Genomic DNA, 21,978 nt, shown 5'->3' on the forward strand with positions numbered 1-21,978 from the left:
GTACATTTTACATTGTAATTGATGTACTGTTTTGCCCATGATGGCGGGGGTATCGTCGAACGCGACAGCTCGTTTTTACGGCCTATAGTCCGCGCTCCAGTATTCACTATTTATTATGACGTATCCAGTGGTTTTTATTTATTTTTATGTGAATATGTACCTACTACATAAGATATAAGATTTAAGGCATAAAATATTATGATAGATAACACTAGATACCGATATCGCGCGTAATAACTAATAAGTGAGTTAAGCGGACCACAGCCGATCAATATTATTGATATTAATAAAACCCGTCAACAAATATAGAAAAGGTTTTGATATTTTAAATACAACCAAATACATGGTCAATAACATAGTCAATACCGAATATTGATCAATAATATTAGTTACCTATGACAGTTATGTAAGGGCCGTTTAATAACTAATAAGTGATCATTATTCATTATTACGTGTGACTAACTACTGTGACTGTGTAAAAGACACTGCCAACAAGTCATTACAGCTTTTCAGAATATTACAATAATATTATGTGCTTATTTGTAGGTAACTGGTAAGTACTTTTTTCAATCCTACCGATGGGCCTACTAATACAATAACACTTATTCAAATCGTTAAATATTAAAATATGTCTACTTAAGGTCGATCACTCGGCCAGACCCCATTTCAATTTCTCTTAATTATCATTTAAAATTTCATTAATATTTTTAAATGTGTAGATATTCAACATTTTAAACCAAATTTATGGGTAGAAGCTATGGCCTTATAGATCTCAAAAAATATGAATTCAAAACCATTTTCAAAAATATAATCACATTAGTAGGTCCGTCTGTATGTCGATTGACCAAAGATTGATATCTACCTTCATTTTGGTTGAATAACAGACTGTTTGCAATCTTTGATCTAAACATTTTATCTAGGATTACATTTTTTATTTGTAAGGACTGTCTAGACTTTTCAACTTTTTCACTTCAAGTCTTGAGACGTGGTTCAAACTTCAAAGTATATTACGTCGCTGTTGTCTGTTCATATTCACACCATGGCGTCATTGTAAATAATATTATCTACGATCTACCTCCACTGTTATCAACTTATTACTATCAGTATCGCTTGATAGTATGTTTGGATTTGGAAATTCAAAATGTTTATTGTTTACTTTTCACATATAACATGACAAATCTAAATCTTGAAATCATAAATTAATAATCAACTAGATTTTAATGAAGTTTAATAAAATTACTTACACGCGCATTTAATCGTTGGATGACTAGTAAAATGAATGACCGTATGCTGCAGGTGAACATAATTCCTGTAGAAGATAGTTTTGTGCATTTGTCTTCAAAGCTGATTCGTGAACTCAACGACCAGAGACACCACAATCATACAGTACATCTTTTGCATAAATATTTTCTTTAGAAACTAATTTAGTACATTTTTGTTGTTAAATAGGTTTGTCTTAAAGTAACAGCCATTGACGGTGTGCAACAAGAGTTTTATGCGTCCTATTGTCAAACTCCATGCAATTCAAATGGAGCTGATTCATTTAATATTAGTTATGAACTATCAACATCAATAGGACTTAATGCATCACAGTATGTGTTGATTTCATTAATTGATCAAGTTTGTCCATTAGAAAGAGTCTTTGTTACCCCAGTCACTAATGCAGATTGGGACCTATTAGTAAGTAATAAACAGATAATAGCTTGTTGACTATCAAATTTGTGAAATTTTATTTATCATTATATAACTAATATTATCAAATGTTTAATGATTAATGATATTTCTGATGATATTCCTAAAGAGTAAAGATACACATTCCTACCTAGTATACATTTTAAAGAAAATTGTATGTATTGCTAACTAAAACCAAACTATTTGGTATTCTATTTGTTTGTAAAAATAATGATATTGTGAGGACGTCGTACCCACATCTGTTGTCTGTTTTACTAATGTATAACATGATATAAGTATTACAATTGTCAAATGAGTTATAACTAGGTATGTATAATATTAATATTTAAAAATCCTATAATTCACTTAAAGATTTAAATATTCCAATAAAACCAACAATGGAACACAGATAATGTTATCTTTAAGTTTGATAATAGGTCAATTCACACTAACAATACGGAATTGGAATTGCTGCATATACATTTTTGTATAATATGCGTTAATAAGATAGAGACAACACATGCAGATACAACATCCTCTTAATTGATATATTTAATTTCAACATTTAGGTTCTGGAATAAAATTGTCAACAGCCCCTTCCTTGTCTTGCCAAGTATTTGAGAGGTATAAATGTGTTCCTTTTTAATCCTATTTGCAAAATATGAATAGACTTTCGAGTTTTTTCTTAACAGTTTTTAATTTTCAGTGTCCAATCATAAGTTATGACTCTTACGCTCATCATAAACATGAACAATGTTTTGATAACATATTAGTCACACTCATTCCAGCTATAATATAATAAATTGTAAACGATAGGTTCATAAAATTAAATTCAAGTGTGTTTTCAATTTTTAAATAAAATTAAGAAATACTTAGCGTATACTATATAAAGAAAAAAAATATTTTGCACTTTGGTAAGTGTTATGGCCCGGATGAGACCACATCCTCTAATCCTTCTTAATTACTCCACTGCATTTATCAGTAAATAATTTTAGTGTAGTATTTAATGTCCATTTATATAAGCATTCATTTAATGCAAACAATATTTAAAAAATAGTTAACATTTTCGACCATTATAACATAATACTATGCACATAAGTATTTGAGTTATATCACAAAGTATTAATTTCAGTCATGCCCTTTAAAAACTTATTTATTATTTATTTTTCATAAAATAATATAATTCAAATTATATAGTATAAATATATGTTTAGATATATACCTAGTTTTCTTTTAATATTATATAATAAATGATAAAATATATAAATTATATTTAAAAAAAATATTGAAATGCCAAAATAAAATGTATCTACCTATTTATTTTTCAGATGCTAAATAATGTTTCACTTCAAGATAGAATTTTACAACAACTACAAATAGTTCATAAAAATCGAATTTTCCCAATATGGGTATCGAAGTTTGTACATTTAAAAATTTGTATAGGTAATATTATAATAATATTTTCAGAGTTCATTAACATAATGTTTTAAATAATATTGTACATTTATTTTTCAGATGATTTAGAAAACGGCTTACAAGTTGGATCATTAAAAGATTCTACTGAAATAGTTGTAAAACCCAATGTAATGTCTTCAGATAGAAATATTAACATTAATCAAAATATAGATGATAGTGTTCAAACAGACGCAATAAATCAAAATCATTGTATTCCTATTACAAAATATCACAATCGTTTTATTTATCGCACAGTTTTAGTTGAAAAAACATTATTAGAATCTGATTATATATATGATTATTGTGCTCTTGTTTCTAAAGCACATATGTCAATAATATATAAAAACATTGATGCCTATTCTACTAAGAATAGTTTTGTTAAAATATCACTCATTCATGAAATTGATAGAATGAAATCAGAAGACTCTCAAATTAAATCAAAAATTAAAAACCCATCTGTAATTGTACGTTTATGTCCATTAGACCCATTTATGAATAATATTGAAAAAATGGAAGCTATTACTTGGCCAACTATTTATGTTACCAATATCTTAAGCAAGATTTTGGGTTTAAAAATGAATTCAAAAGTAATATTGGAACCACTGAGCCAAATTGAAAATGAAATTTGTGATGTTCAGAATATTAATATTTCACCATCAAACAACAATGTAAGGTCAAATTATTACTATTATTAAAAGTTTTTCATTATTTGTTATTTTTGATTTTAGAAAATAGTTGAGGAAGAATCATTTATCGAATGTACAATAAAGCGATTGAAAGATGAAATCACACTTCGAGAAGTTTTGGTTTTAAATAATTCAACTTTAATACGAGTGGTATACAATAAAATATCAGCAATAGATGTATTAGTGACATTTTCTCCATCAAATATTCCTTTTATTTTACTTAATGAATTTAATTTTGGAATGATCTCATTTACAAGTACAACTGATAAAAACTATCGCAATAATCATGTGAATTCGATAAAAACCACTGATCCTAAGCTAATATCAGAAATTCTGATATCTAACATTTCAAAGCCGGAACATTATGATTTAAAGTATGTTACAAAATCCAGTATACTTAGTAATATTATTATTATATTATTTTTAATTTTAGTACCTATATTTTTCTACTACTTAATAATTAAAAATGTTTATTCAGTTAAGTAGAAGTTGAAGATATTTTAATAAAAACAATTTTGTACAATTAATTATATAATAAAGAGTGGCTAAAACTCTTTATTATTGAAATATTAAAAACAAGCTGTTACTTGTTATTTTATATTTAAAACATAATGTCTTGTATCAATATCACGGTATTAAAATTCTTGGAACTTCTATAACATACAATTTTTAAGACCCCGTAAACGTTTTCTGTTGCCTAAAATTATGAGGATATAATCATATATTTGTTTGGTTATATTAGGTTTCTAAACATATGTTTAGAACACCTTATATCCCCGTTGTATCCGTTCCTTCGTCTGTTAGTTACCAGTCCATAGTTATGATTGTTGATATTAAGGTATTTATTTTTTGGCTGTAGTTACTGTACATACACTTTATATGGAATTATAATGTATTGTGTCATAATAAAATATGTTTAGAAACCATGCATTTAGCATGCTCGCAGAGCTAGCTTTTCTAACTTATTTTAATTTAATATTATTTGTATTATATTAATTTGTTATACTTATATTAGTTTTTATTATTTAGTGAAAATAATTAATAAAATATTAAAAAATGTTTTCTAGATGTTTTAATCAAATGAATTATGCTGGATCTTTATGCTTGAAACCTGGCTTACAATGTTACACTACTTTACCACAAAAATTTTTTGCATTTGATAATTTATTGATAACTGGTAAATACAAATTAAAATACTATTAGTCTGTAAATTTTAATTAAAAATTTTTAATCAAGGATCAATTGCATCTGGAAAAACATCAGCAGCTAAATTATTTTGTGATAAACTTTCTAAGTGTCCATATTTTGTAAAAATTATTTGGATTAATGGGCGTTTCTTAGCAGGTTGTTATAACACATTAACCAATATTGTTATTTATAAGTTATTAAAACTGTTTAATATGTTTATAGGAAAATTGTGGGAAACAGTTCAAAAACAATTAAACAGCGATTTTCAAGAATGTTTGTATTATCAGCCTGCTATTATTGTTATAGATGATTTTGATGACTTATGTCATTTAAATTCTGAACCTAATGAGCATGCTGACATGTCTAAGATATATCTACGGTATTAAATTCTTTTTAAAATGTTAAATATTTGATATTTTAATGAAAACCTTAATTATTTATAATAATTAGGTTAAAATTAATTCAAATGTTGTTTCTTTGTAATATCAAGTTTTTGTTATTACACTTAATTATTATATTAATATATAATGTATTGTTATAGACCTCTTCATTTGTTAATGCGAATGATTGAAAATTACACTAATAATCAGTATTGTATAAGGGTTGTTTGTACTGCTAAGCCATTAAATCAAGAAAATGAAAATTTATTTTCAAAACAGTTTAAACATGTGTTTAGAACTGTGATACATATACCATTAATTGATAAGGTATTAATTAAACCTGTTTATAATAATAATATGATTACAATATCTATGATATTAAACTATTAAACAATATTTAATGAAATTGACAGGAAAACAGGAAAATAATTATATCTAAACGCCTCAAAAAAGTTAAATTTAATAAAGATGTCGATGATGACTTTTTAATGGGTATTTGTGATAAAATGGATAATTATGTAATTCAAGATCTTATTGATTATTGTGATAAAGTTTTGTTTGAAATCTTTAAGGGTAAATATAATTATAATGAACTGTATCTAATTTAGTTGTAATAATATTTTTATTTTAATAGGTGGATGTGATGCAACATTGAATAAAACTATTTTAACTGATGTTTTTGAAAAAACTGTTCCACTTTCATTGCATAACGTAAAATTATTTAAAGAAAAAAATGTTAATTTTTCACAAGTGGGTGGTCTAGAAAAAGCTAAACAATCAATTACGGAAACAATAATTTGGCCATCTTTAGTAAGTTTAAATTATTTTCTCCTATTATTATCTTGTAGTAACTTTGTTTATTTTCTTCATTTTAGTATTCTGATGTTTTTAGTAAATGTCCTCTTAAACTTCAGTCAGGAGTTTTATTGTATGGTGCACCAGGTACAGGCAAAACATTGTTAGCAAGAGCAATAGTTGGAGAGAGTAACTTAAATTTTATTTCCGTCAATGTAATTTTTTGAATATTTTTTTGGTTATAATTTGTTTATAAATTAATAATTAAAAAAATTTTTGATTTTATTTTAGGGTCCTGAATTGCTTTCCAAGTATGTTGGTGAAAGTGAAGAAAGCGTGAGAAAAGTATTTCAAAGGTAAATTATATTATATACTTTTTTTTTAAATTGATGTGTTGGTAGATTGATTATAATCTAAAAGTTAAAAATTAGCGCCAGAACATTTATTTTATAAGAGTAATTTCGGGCAAGCTATTAACTGTTCTTCTGATTTGTCCAGACCACGTTCCTTAATAAATCTTTGATAACTTTTGATTCCAATGATTGGGTATGGAATCATTTGACCTAAATCTTGCAAAATGCAATTTAGTTGTTTGTCGAATAATAAAGTGAAGCTCTCAAGAGTGTGGCACTTAGTGTAAGCTAGCAATTCTTATATAAAACACAGTATAGACTGGTCATGAGTCATGTTACATAGTCTGTATTTGTTTTATGTATTTTAAATGTTTGATTTTGCATCAAATAAATAATGAAAGATGGATTACAAAGTTTGTTTATGTATGTAGTTTATTGTTTTTGTATATTTTAAGAAATATTTTATTTGCAATAACATGTTAAAAAGGTTCAACAGTATTGTATTATGATGATTATTATATAGTGTATTATATATTATTTATATTTACCAATATGTACATATTTTAACATTTATTTATAACCAGAATTATTTTCACTGTGTAACTTAAATTTATCCGATAATATTTTTTTGAAATAACAGTCCTTCAATGATATAAATGTATTCTATATTTATATTTACTGATAATTTATGCTAGTTATAGTCTGTATCCTAAATGGTTTAATCTAACATGCATATCTATGTATTTAACTACTTATGTGTAGTTTTGTATTTAATATAATTTGCATACTATATTTATGTTAACAGAGCTCAAAACGCAAAACCATGTATTATATTCTTCGATGAGTTTGAAAGTATTGCACCCAAGTCAGTTTTGTTGATTATTATTGTTGTTAATATAAATTGTTTTATGTATTTATTTGTTTATTATTGTTTTTACAAATATTATGCAAATGGAATTTGTAGTCGAGGTTCAGATCAAACTGGAGTGACAGACAGAGTGGTTAACCAATTTTTAACCCAGTTAGATGGTGTTGACACATTTGAAGGTGTATGGGTGATTGCAGCCACTTCTCGCCCAGATCTTGTTGATCAGGCACTCTTAAGACCTGGTCGAATTGGGGTCAAATTACATTGTCCGATTCCAACAATGGTAAGGTTATTTTATATTTTTTAAATCAATTTATATCCGAAACTGACTGTTTAATGATAATGTACAGTTCTGTACTTAAATGGAAAATTGTCGTTGAACCATAAATATTTATCTGCATTATTCAAACAGATTTTTCCTAAATGTAATTTTGTTTGCTCTGTTATACCCTTACTCGTTTCTGTATTAACTATAATAATTATCAGGGAACGGACTTGATTGTAATAAAAAAATCAAAATATGTACATAAATATGTAATTAATTTTATTAAAATATGTAAAAAAAAATTAAAAATATGTATATCGAAAAAAATGTATTAGTAGGCACTGAAAATTACAAAAAAAAAAAATATTTTATAAATAAAAGTATTACAAACAATGTAGGTATATAAAACTATTGTTCCGGAACAAAGCAATGAGAAACAACATATTGTTGAAGGTTTGCAAATGAAAAATTGCGATGGTTTGGTCGGAGAATACTCTTGTATTGACTAAAAGACCGTTCTACGTCAACAGATGTGATAGGGGCGTAATTCACATTCCAATGTAGGTACCACTTCCTTATTTTATATTTATATCATCAGGCATTAACAAGAGGTACTGAACTAGTTCTAATTTATATAGTGGCATGCCACGTGCCGGAAATAAGTATGTAAATGCCATTTAGATAATGATAATATTTGGTGGTCGTCAAAAATTACTAATCTTGTTAATTTAGACGAAACAGATAATGTTTAATGTCATCAAAAATTGAAAATCACTAAAATAAGTACTAAAATATGTACTTATACCAAAATATGTAAAAATATGTAAAAATAAATTTGGGTTTATTTTAATTAGAATGATCTAAATCGTATACATTTTTTATCAGAGTTAAAATACCTCATTCCAATAAAAATATGTATTTACCATAAAATCCGTTCCTTAATAATAAAAATCCCTATATTTTTTAATATTTAAATAAAGTTAAATTATTATAGTGAAGTTCATAATAGAAAAAATCTATATTCATTTTTTTTCCAGAGTGATAGAGAAGATATATTACGAGTACTTTGTAACAAAGTTTCATTGTCTGAAGATGTCGATTTACATATTATAGCTACTGAAACAAACAACTATACTGGCGCAGACTTAAATGGACTGTTATACACAACACTTTCAATTGCAGAAAAAAGATTACTGAAAGGTACGCTAACGATATTCATTGATATTATACCGGGTGATTCTTTTATCATTGAACACTCAATATTTCAAAAAAAAAAATTTACTTTATTTATAATTTTTAAAAGCAACATTTTAATGAAATTTATAGTTTCTTAAATATTTTTTATCCTTCACATTTTTGAAGTTTTTTACTTTCTTCAATGACATAATACAGTTTTACATAACTACAAGTATTTAAAGTTTATATGAATGGAGTGGAGTGGTACGCGGGGAACCTGCAAAATGTTGGTCACTACTTTGCTCATCTAAACTTTAAATACTTATAACTCATAAGATAATCATCTTAAATTCAATTTTTATGTATCAAAATGCTCAGAAAAATATTCTGCTTTGAAATATGAAATTAAATATATGTAACACTGCTCATATAGAATAGTGAATTCAGAATTGTAACCCACAGTACAGGTTTTAAAATATTTATAAATAACTATACAGTGAAGTACAACATAATATTCAATAGTATCTTATTTGAAAGAATAAAATACTTTAATTTAGTATGTGCTGCTAAATACTTACTAAATGTTTTATTTTTTTTTAATTCTCTTAATAAATTGCTAATTAAATAAAAGTTCAAAAACCAATTTTTATTTTTATTACAAATATTTATAACGGATAGCTGATAAACATATCACATACTGGTACTACCTAAGATCATAAACTAGTATACTCAGGGCCGCCTCTACAATCTTCTGGGCCCAGGACATAACTCTTATAGCGAGACCTGTAAAAAAATGTAAAAATAGTATATATAAAATATTTTCACTTATTACATTTACCAGTACCTCACTTTACCAATTTATGATTTGATAACAATAATATATAATTTGAAAACCTCAGAGCAACAACAAAGCATGTCCATATTATTTTGAAATTAGTTTTTAATTTCATATTATGAAGAAGAAAAAAATGTCAATAGGTGCAACAACCAGAAAAATCCTATTGTTAAATACAGAGATATAATTATGTAAATGGATAATAAATGCTTGTTGTTGCACTAAAAATACTAAATGTATTTCGAGTGTGTATAAATATAGACATACTATATGTATATATTATAAATAATTAAACATCTCCAAGTTTTATTTTTTGGTTTTAAGATCATACAAATATGATTTTGACAATTTGTCACTGGATACTACTTATAGGAACTGAAAAGTTGTATTAATTGGATGTCATGTTGTTGCTCTCCATTTGTTTAGTACACTATATAGAAGAATTTTCACTTGTATTACCATAGTGTATACTGTACAATTGTACAAGTATTTCATACTTGATTTGATTTCATTCATAATATAATATTTTCAAATAGAAATTCAAACTATTTTTGTAGTATAATATGTAAATAATGGTATTGAAAGAAAACTTATGATTTTTCAAGTGCGTGAGCGCAGGGTCCAAACAAGGGGTCCAAGACGCGAGGCCTGGGGTATGGGCCTCGATCGCCCAAGTCTTATGAGAGCCCTGAGTATACTTGTATAATAATATGATCTAACTGATCTAAAAGGGTACTTCAGAACAACAGAACTGTCTGTATTTTACTTGAACCCAATTTCTAATTAAAATGAGTACAAAAGAACTATTTTAAATAAACAAAATAGGAAATATATTTGAGACAAAATTTTAAGTCAAATGACAAAACGCAGAAAGTAAAGATGCATATTAAAAATAATAAATACTGTACTTGTGTACATAAAGAATAATATTAGCCACTAAACATTCACACATTTAATCATAAAAAATTTAATTATTAAAATACGTTTTACTATAGGTAAGTAATAAATAAATCTTGTTAAAAACCAACTTGGGTAAAATCCACCATTTTCTGGCATTAAATGGTAGGTATTTATTTATTTTACAAATTCTAGAAATTACCCTTTTATATGGTATTAAATTTTTGTTGTACAGATAGCGCTGCATGAAACTAAATGGTAACTTTTATTCGAAATAGAGGGTACCTACATAAAAAATAATAATTAAATTACGTATATTATGTAATATGTATAGAACCATCAAATTATTCGCTTCTTCTTAATATTTAAACTTTTCCAACAATCTGTGGGAACTGGGAAGGGGCTTTATATTAACTGAATACCATTTAAGAAATTAAGTTACAAATCAATATCATTGTAGGTACATATCTATTTTATATGTTTAAGCGGAAAAAAATACTATTATAGGTATGACAAAATATCTCAAATCGGGTGGATACGGACTATAAAATTAAGTTATAAATAATAATAGTTAATTTAGTAAATATTTTTTTCATTGTTATTATTACATTTAATCTGTTTGATACTTTCATATTGTAAGTCTCATCAACTATTATGTTAAAGTTTTACGGGAAAATCAATTAAATACTTTATAATTCTATTTGAATATGATAATAAACTATTACTATCGTTATAACTTTATTCAGTTTGACAGACGACAGTAAAATCAGTTCCATAAATCATAATACTATTTATCAGCTTCCATTCAATATATTATTTGTGAACTTATTATTTTGTATAAAAGAGGGTTCTAACAAACGTCATTTTATTTTTTTGACACCGGAATCTGATACGAGGCATTTTCTTTAGTATTTTAATGGTATCCTTCGTGTTCGTCGAATAATATGAAAATGTTTGACACTTGTCACAAGTAAAAAAAAAAGAAACATTTACATAAACTATACATTTAGAGATATTTTTATCGGACTATCAGAGGACAGAGACCAATAGAAGTTTGTGTTAGGTACTTTTCATTCATACTCACATTTCAATCTAAAGTGCTTAATATAGAATACCTGTATATTTCTTATTATCGAAGTACATTATTACCTTGTTTAATATTTTTGTATTATCCCTAACAGCCAAAAGACTAAATTTGATTTAATTAACTTTTTATTATACATAGGTATAATAAAAATATAACAGGTATACGGATAATGTTCTTACTTTTAAGTTTGGTTATAGGATAATTTACTCTAATATCAAACCTTATTACACTAAATTAGAACTGTCGAACATAAAGTGGTATGTTGTAAATTCGTTAGACGGAGACAACACATATGTGCGGGTGTATTCTCCTCTTAAAACAATTTCCTTTAATTAGCATTATTATTATTTACTAAAATATCTTTATACATTACATTACAGGTACTTTTATATATTTGGAATTTTATAACTTATAAGTTTTAAAGTATAACCATTGACGATTGACTTAAATATACCATTTTTTTTCAGATCAAGACTGTGCATCGTCTTTGAATGTGAGTACCTATTATATGAGTATTATATGAGTACCTACCTATAATGAAGACGCCTACATTTCTTGTCTCTGTTTTACAAGTGCCCACCATACCAAATTAACGTTCAGAACTTCACGTTTAATTTCGTTATCTTAAGTAACATAAGTTCGAATTTACTTATAATCAAACTTAACGTTATAATCATTAACTGACATATGTTTGCATTTCGGTTTTTTTGCTATATTTTAATTTTAAAATCGTATCTCCGTACCTTTTTTCATGTTGGCACTTTCCTTCGCCCCTTCATGTTCTTTACCTACTTGTAAGACCGAGACAATAAATTCAGATGTGGCGTCCTCTTGAGAGGACATGGCACCCGCATTTGTTGTCTTCGTCTCACAAGTGCGTAACATAGCATATTTTACTCAGCAGATTACGTTTAGCTCCGTTAGTTTAAAAATTAAAGTGAATTGACCTCTTATAAAATGTAAAGGTAAGATTATTATCTAGGAAATCTCGTAGGCTTTTATTATATTTTAATTTTAAAGCAAGTTATGAGTATTTTAAAATTGTAAATTGTTAGTACATATTAAAATACTCATAACTCGTTTTAAAATGTAAATATAATAAAAAACATTTGTGATTGATTAGATAATAATCTTACCTTTAAATTTTATTAGAAGTCAATTCACTCTAATTTTTACACCAACAAGTTAAACGTAAAATTTGCAACTTAACGCACTTGTAAGACGGAGACAACACATGCGGGGTCCACGTCCTCTTAATACCCTTTCAGTCCCTATGTCCTTCCCAGGGGCATACTTTATTTAGCTTATTCTTATCTACCTACTGAAATAAACCAAATATGCGTATTTTTGTTTTACAGAACAAAGAAAAAAAATCGTTTGTTATTACCAATATTCTTTCTGATAAAAATTAAAAACCAAAAACAATAATTATTGCAGACAATTTATCTTGATAAGATTCTAAGGAAAACAGCTTTTACTAAAATTGGCTATCTCTATCCGTTTAAATCCTGGTCTAAAAGAGCATTGTAACTAGCGCACACACAATATGTTCATGCAATTTTTATTTTATAATACTAATATCTAATGTGAGATTGCAAAGCTAATAGGTACTAAATGTCTAAATATAAGACAATTTCTAAAGGACTGTTTTCCATCAATAAAAATATGCAGATATGTTTATAATTTAACTTTTTCGAAATAAGGTATTGAACTCTGAAGCTTCAAGGTACATATAATATAATATTTTGGATTTAAGACTCGTAATATTATTTATATATCGTAAGTAGGTACTTAGTCTCTAGTTTTTAGGTTTTATATTGCATCCCACATATAACCTACCAAATTTATAATACACAAAGTATCTTGACTCTTGAGTGATATGTTTTATTAGTAAATTGCATTAGATATATTATTATTATAGGTATTAGTTGTATACTTATATATTGTATATTCGACAAATATTTTTTATCATCATTGACGCGTCTTATAATCGTTACGTGTTTTATTGGTCTTCTATTTGTATGTAGGCATCTTGGTATTTAGTTTATACTGGTACCTAGGTATATATAATATAGATAGTGTTTAGTACTCTTTTAGTTTTTGATTTACTTATAATATAATTTATACATTCTTTTTGGTTATTCGAATAACCCTCAGCAGTGTAATAATTGAACATTGCACATCTGTTATACCTATAATGTTTACCGTTTTAATAAACAATAAATACATAGGTACACCTACCACAATTATTATTTTATCTTTAATTTAATTTATGTCATCAAAAGTTTTGAACAAAATTTGAATTATCGCTTTAAAGAATCATTTTTCAACGCAGCATCATAAAAGTCTCGATGTGCTGGCCTGTTTTTCCATTCGGTTATGCTTTACCTAGTACCTCACCCGTCCGCTTGATTGCTCAGGAACAATTCCGGAGCATAGATATAATAATATCTATAGTACGGAGCCGTTTCACCCGCGATAGATAATAATATTATTATATTATCCACATAATAATCGTATTATAAGTCTGCGATATCGGCGTAATGGTGTCGAACGCGGGTCGCTTATATAACAGCATGTGCAATATAATATATCTATATTATTAAACCAAGTAAACAAATAAGGCAATCAAGTGGGGTATTATCCGCGAACATGGCGTATAATATACAATAACAGTGCATAAAAGAAATGTGCCGCCGCCTTGCGAGCGTCCCCCAATTTGGATTCGGCAAGCAAATAAAAATAAGATAACACGACGTGTGTGCGTGTGTACGCGCAACGAGCGTGCTCTTGGGGGAGTCTTCTTTATATTTATTTTTTTATTATTATTTTTATTATTTGAATTATTCATTTGCGGCGCGCATGTGTGTGCAGACGGTTAATAACAACTCTATTATCTCACCCCAAAAAATCCGTTGCCGTATTATACAAAACAAATATATATAATAATATATAAAAAGATCCACATTTTATTGTTGGGAAATTTGAAGTCTGTTCGGTCGATGTACCAACAAAAGTATATACCTAAGTAATATAATTGTTTTTTATAAAATCAATGGTGATATCGAGTGCCGTGGTAACGAATAGCGTGTTGCATGTACCAGTGTACTAGTTGCTTTCAACCAAATGTACCAATTACTCTCATATATTATATAGGTACACGATTACAATAACAACCCTTAAAATAAAGAAGGTAAATATGTAAATAAATTAAAATAATAAATATGTTTATAGTTATAATGAGTGACATAAAATATAATTTGTAAAAAAAAAATTTATAAAATGTTGGAAAAAAGTTAATATTTGTAATTATATTATGTATATTAAATATACCTATTAAATTTTTTTATTATCATTTTATACTTTTTGTTGACAAATTATATTGTAAGCCGTTTATAATAATTATAACTATTATATTAATTAGTTTACTATGATATGAATTTTTTTATTTTCGCTTATTATATTCATATTATTTTATTAATTATTATTACAAAATAAAATACATTCATATTATATATAATTGTATACTATTTTTATTATATATGTATTATTTTAGATATTATATTATTGATTATATACATATTTACTTCCCCTAATTTACGAGTTGGTATTGTACTAATATAATATTGTATATAATAATATGTGAGGGCAATTAGTACATAATATAGTTAAGGGAAATTGCCAATTGGTACATTTCTTTGAGGGCTACTGGTACATTTTCAAAATGTTTATTATGTGTTTAATGTTTATGTTATATATTTATTATGTATATATTAGTTGGTATACGGAGGTACGGAACCCATCCACTTGGCACTTATACGCAAATGACAAATATATAAACTAAGCACCGCTTAATTTTATTAGCTCACCACTCTTACGAAAAAAAGTACTAAGTACAATGTAGCTGCAGATAGTGGTTACATAATTAATAGCAGTATTTATTACATAATACCAAAGATCGGAATTGACTAGTTAAAAAGTTAATTTTTTTTTTAACTTTTTAACTTAACTAGTTAGTTTATTTTTTAATCAACTTATGAACTTGACTAGTTTAATTTACAGTTGAAATAACTTAGCTTTTCTGAGTTGATTTTAAAAAAATCCATCAAGTTGAAAACATTTTACAATTTTTCATTTATACGTAAATATTACTATATCAGTATAAAATAAAAATAATCCAATAAAAAATGACAAACATTTTCTTGACAACATAATTATTTTGTGTATATAAATATATATTATTAAGTTGTAAATTATATATTATGCGAGTTGCAATTATAAATGTTTTTAATAAAATTAATAATTTTAAATTACAAATTGACAATAACTATTGTTACCTATGTTTTAATGTTATATACGTAACTTTTAATATATATGAAGGTCATGTACGCATCTTCACGTATTATGACATTCAATTTATATACGATATAAAAAAATATATTTGTTAAATTATTAATTTGAGATGAGTATTGTTTAAATTAGTAAATAATAGTAAAGTAAAAGGAAAAGGGTAACAGTGTACATTATGATAAAAGTACAATAAAATTGTTTTTTATAATTTATAAATTAGAAACTAGAAAGACACATTCACTCTTTATGTGATTTAAATACTAAGTTTAAAAAAAATAGATTAACTTTTTTTAAACTGAGTTAAGTTAATATTATTTTCTATATTAACTTTTAACTTATCGAGTTAAATTTATAATTTGTTAACTGTTAACTTTTAACTTATCGATCTTGTGTCCTCTTAACTTAACTTAACTTGAGTTAATTATTTTCATTAACTTGCCCACCTTTGCAAGAATTCGTTCCTTTGTCGTTCCTTTGGAAAATGAAAGAGTTCCTTTTTTAGTTCCAAATAAAATAAAAATTCTTATTTAATCATCAATGTTTTTTTTTTCGTATTATACATGCTTCTTTAATTTTTATTTATAATATATAACTACAAGTAGGTACATATTTTATATGTTTATGCAATATATTATTATATATTTTAAGATTGTCTTCAAAATTAAATTTTTGGCTAACGTATGTCGATTGTCTTAACGTCGATACTCGATAACAATCACTAATTAGGAATATACATTATACACATTAAAAAAATATATCTTAATTTCGATTTTTACATACTTATCTGTGTAAATTATTGGAACTAGAAAGGAACAAACAATTTTGTTATTTTTCCTTAAAGAAAAGAACTAGTTCGTTTTCTCGTTCTTTGAAAAAGAATTTGTTCCAGATATCCGTTCCTTCCAAACACTAGTATTTTTTTAGTACACTTATTAATGTAATATAAAAATGAATACAATTTAATATATACATTATATATTATATATAATATGTAATTATATATACATACAAAGGCGGATTTACCCATAGGCCACCAAGGCACTGGCCTAGGGCGCAATATTTTTGGGGGCGCAACTTTTTGGTTAATTTTTACTTTTTCATAATTTCGTAATTCTATTTACCTAAATTTATATTTTATATTAATTTTTTTCGTATACAACTTGCACGAAACTGGAGAATGGCTCACGTAGTCACATCGCAGTTTAATTGATAAGCTATAATAACCTTGCCGTTTGAGTTTAACCCTGCGACCAGCGCGCGCCGCCACCGCTAGAAGTTCGACATCGACACTCGACGAGGCAGTTGCCGGCGTTGCCTAATATCATTGATTATACATAGTATAATACTGGAATATTAGAATACTGGAATTAATTCTGGAAATCAGGTGTCTTGATAAAGTAATTAATAATAATAAATATTGCGACGCTGTCACTGTCGCCCGTCTCCTGTATAGTGCATACTGCATACTGTTCAGAAATTTGCTAATCGATTACGATTATAGAGACTACAGTGCTCAGTTAAATCAAGGTGCAAAATGATTTAATTATTGTACAAGTGTACAAATGTACCTATGCAAAATTGTATTGCGCACGCCAATGTACGGGGCGCTAGTGTTGTAATGCCTAGAGGCGAAAAAATGTTAAGTCCGCCTCTGTATACATATACAAATTATGCATAAATATATTACTATGTACCTACATATATATTATTATATATGCATACATCTTTAATGTAACGTACGTTTTTGTTGTTGAAAATGTCTCAGTGGCCATATAGCAATGTAATTTAAAATATCTGTGTACGCCGCACTGCTTATGTGGGTGGACGGGTGGTTACCGGTCACCAAAACAAAAATGCTTTCGAATAGCCAGTTCTAAAGTAAAAATATAAAAAAGCGCCTTTCAGATTTACCTTTAAACAGTTGTATTTGTATTCACTCGGATACCGTGGTCCCCGAGTCGTGCGGTCACGGATCAGGATGGATTAAAAAAAATCTTCAATTCACTGTTATCATGTGTTTGGTATTATATTATATATAGTTTGCTTTCCCGCTTTTGGTGCTGAACTGGAATTGTTGTTTGTTTGATTTTTAATACGGTGCGTATTTATTAATCCTCCACTGCCGCCGTTTATTTCCGTTTATTTTTAAGTGAATCAGTGGAGTCCTCATTATTTACATAAAAAGAAAAAAGAAATAATTAATAATAACGATAATAATGGTAAAAAAAAAAAACACAAATATATATTTTATACCGCCCCGACCGGTGACAGTGTAGCGGCTGCGAAACCAATTCTGTTTCCAGAATCGAAACCCAACGCAAACAATACTTTACGAAAGTAAAGAAGTCATTATCACGAACCTGTCCCTGTGTGGTACGCCGGTCCTCAAAAGGATGGATAGTGCGGCGGTAGACGCTGATTCAATGGCTTTCCAATGTCCCGCCGCAATTAAATAATCCCGTTCTATTCTTGTCCATTTGTGTGGGTGTGCGTGTGTGCGCGCGCGCCATGCTATGTCGCCGGCGTGCTTTTAACGCGCACCACTTTGTTTATATTTGCTCGATAAACATCGATTAAAAATACCGAAATTCAATCACTTCTCAGTTTAAATAACCACGATGTTTATGGGTAAAATTTTTTTTAGTAAAAATGCCTTGTATTGCGCTATTTCTGAGTCTTTGAACAGATTTTTTCCGTTTTTTTTTAATCACGCGAGAATCCGTGCGTTCTGTTTGGAAAGTTGCTGTATTCTTTTTGTAAACGTAAATACAATATGCTCTTTAATTATACCGTAGTTGTTGTATTATGCGCTACCGATGACATGTTACAACTCGTACCTAAATCCCAGCGACGCAATCAGGGAGTTTTTTTTTTTTTGGAGGGGGGGGGGGCGTGACCCTAGAATGTTGTTCTCTAATTCAAATTATCGATAGATGTACAATACAATGTCACAATGGTATCTACTCTCTGTCATCTGAGTATTTTGACACGAGTTACGATCGTACCTACAGCTACGGTTGGATATTATTTTCCCTATTATCTGTATAGTTGATGCCTGACAATCGTTTATATTGTGTATATCGTGTATTTTATTATTGATATAGGATCCGATATTTCATGTTCGAAAAATGTTAAAATAAGATGCTGTTATGCTAATATCCCTTAAAAAAAAAAAAAAAAAATTAATAAATGTATAACAAAATATGTCTATGCACTATTTTTCTCCATGCATAACACAGATAAATATACAAATAAAAATCATTCACGCAAAATTATTATTTTTTTTGTTTTAGACTAATCTTAGAGTAAAATCGCCCATTAAAAAAAATGATAGACAATAATATTATTGAGGGTACGACAAATCGATTTGTCTAAATATTATTATCTCAAAACACTATAACTTGTCTAAATGTATAACCTATAACTAAATAAACAGGCATGTCAGCAAACTTATGTATTTTTCTTCTCACTGCGCATGTGTGCTGTATAAGTATATAAAATTAGTTATTACTAGTTGTGTGCCCCAGACTTAAAATAAACGATAATTTATACCACACATACATTGAGGTGTTGATAAAGAACTTGTTTATTGGTCTATGTCTGGGGCACACTATATATGCGCATAACGATTTTGCTGACATGCCAAAATCTCATAAAATAATTGCATTACATTTGTATTTATTTTGAGCACATCTGATTTTAAATCAAAAATTTGATTCCTAAAGAGCATAGTCTAGAACAGGAGTTTTCAATCTTTTTGGAAACACGCCTCTTCTGATTTTGAAAACAATTGAAACGGCTCCCATACAAATAATGCTAATAATAAAATACAAATTTTTATTTTCTTTTATGGATGCAACTCCCTTGATAATAATCGGTGACTTCCCTTGGAGCCACGTCGTACAAGTTGAAAACCCCTGATCTAGAAGCTTATTAATCTAACCATTTTTTCGTAATTACAATAATCGAACTTCTAGTCATAGATAATAGAGAAATGGATGGGCCCTATACCTAATAAACAGAGCATTCTGTGATCGAAGAGAACTTTTGTTACCACAGTGGTTGCTGGATATTGATAATATTTTGTTATCTTCAATAATAATGATAACCAATGATACTAACATCCAGTAACCAATGCTAATAACCATATTGGTAACAAAAGTTCTCTTCCATCACAGACGAGTACAATAGCATGGCCTATCCGCATATGCTTCTAGTATGTTTAATTTACTTCCGCTTTTAGTAGTTTTATATTTATGCAAACAAGAATATATTTCATTTTTCGCGAAGTATTGACATGTTCCCGACACGGGATTACAGCGATTCTCAGAAATGTACACTAATGTTAATTTACTACTCAAACATAGACATATCCCAAATGTTCATGTCATGTCAATTGACTAAATAATACTCCTTAAAACATGATAATATGCTGGACCCCCTTAAAAGAATAACCCAGGCGTGGATCCAAGGGGGGGGGACGAACGCCCCCCAAAATAAAATATGTTTGTGTAATTTATATAATATTTGGGTTTTTGATTATTTTCGTGGTACATTACAACTACAAAATACAGTATTATAAAATATAAATTTACGAAAAATAAAATAATATAACTTTATATGTATTGTGTGCGAGTGTGTAATTGTGTTAGGTACTGTTATAGGCTTATAGCTAAATTGCACCCCGTCATCGATCGTCGTCGATGATAAACAATTTCTTGTACTCCACGACGACAATTAGATTGTCTTCGTCGTAACTATTACCCGAAACTACTATTATTTTACCCGAAACCAAATATCATTATTATTGTACCATTATGGCACTATAAATAAATAAAATTATCGGTATGACTTGCCGTCGTCGACCATCCTTACCGTTGTCATTTCTGGGGAAAAAAAACATTACAAAAATCTAATTAATAATATTATAGAAAACCGACCGTCCATCGTCAATCGTCGGCCGTCGCACATCATTCCATTTGTGAAAAGTGGTATTTTTGTGCATTCGGCAATCGGCATTGCATTACCTAGCGTGAAATATAATGTACGCTGCGCATAATATCTTGTATAATATTATACTAGACGTATTCTGTGTCTACGTTGTGTAATAAAACGGTTTTTGCTGGAGCCCTGGAGAATACGATTTTAAGGACAATTTTGCGCCCCCCCCACCCCCCCCCCGTAAAATATTTCTGGATCCGCCCCTGGAATAACCATGGATGTTTAATGTTTACGACTCGTGGTGTCGTAATTGTTGAATAGGTGTTCTTGCCTCTTGCGTCTGACGTTTGTTTTAATGTTCTATTTTATTTTTTACAGCCTGAAGCCGGCTGTCAGCTAAGGATTACAAGCGACGATTTTCTGGATGCCCTAAAATCAACTAAACCGTCCTTGCATCAATCCGATATCGACCGTTACGCAGAGATGTAAGTAATCGTATAAATGCAATATGATTTTATCATAAAAACAAATCTATTTTCAGACACAGAGTATTTTCTGGTAAAAGAATTTATGGCGGAGGTATTACTGAAGTAAATAACGAGAATAGAAGACAACAGAAAACGACATTCGCCTGATTGTCCTTGAATTATTTACTATACCAAAAATGTATCTAGGTAAAAGGTAATCTTGTTCTATACTAAAAAAATAAAAAAATATTGGCATGTTCGCTGATTAGTGTTAAAATTTGTTTGCACTTGCTGGATCTTGTAATCTAGGTATTCATATCCATTATTCAGTCCTCCAGAGTTCAGTGAATCCTTGAACTTTCCTAGTAATTGTACATCATTATGAAGTGCTTAACTCTTAAAATAGTTTATAAGCAACAATAACCGCCATTTCTCTTACGTATATCAATGGCCAGCTTTACATCGGAAGACGGACTTAAATGAATACAAATAAAGATGTGAGCTTGGTAAATTAACATAAATTTCACTGAGTAAATTGTTATTACAAATCGAGTGATCCCTCAT

At 28.1% G+C, this 21,978-nt stretch overlaps 1 protein-coding gene across 1 annotated transcript; it reads left to right on the forward strand.

The window, feature by feature from the left end:
• Positions 1-1,135: 1,135 nt before the first annotated feature.
• On the forward strand, positions 1,136-21,679 carry LOC100168233 (peroxisome biogenesis factor 1). The gene is made up of 19 exons (XM_001948843.5): positions 1,136-1,386; positions 1,450-1,680; positions 3,000-3,114; positions 3,187-3,794; positions 3,855-4,186; positions 4,880-4,989; positions 5,049-5,156; positions 5,223-5,379; positions 5,542-5,707; positions 5,794-5,953; positions 6,015-6,190; positions 6,256-6,390; positions 6,467-6,531; positions 7,334-7,393; positions 7,493-7,679; positions 8,699-8,861; positions 12,124-12,149; positions 21,326-21,432; positions 21,489-21,679. The coding sequence occupies exons 1-19, from the start codon at positions 1,264-1,266 to the stop codon at positions 21,580-21,582; spliced, it is 3,123 nt and encodes a 1,040-aa protein (XP_001948878.2). The 5' UTR covers positions 1,136-1,263; the 3' UTR covers positions 21,583-21,679.
• The last annotated feature ends 299 nt before the right edge of the window (positions 21,680-21,978 follow it).

Source organism: Acyrthosiphon pisum, chromosome X, assembly GCF_005508785.2.
Source record: "Acyrthosiphon pisum isolate AL4f chromosome X, pea_aphid_22Mar2018_4r6ur, whole genome shotgun sequence".
Lineage (NCBI taxonomy): Eukaryota > Metazoa > Arthropoda > Insecta > Hemiptera > Aphididae > Acyrthosiphon > Acyrthosiphon pisum.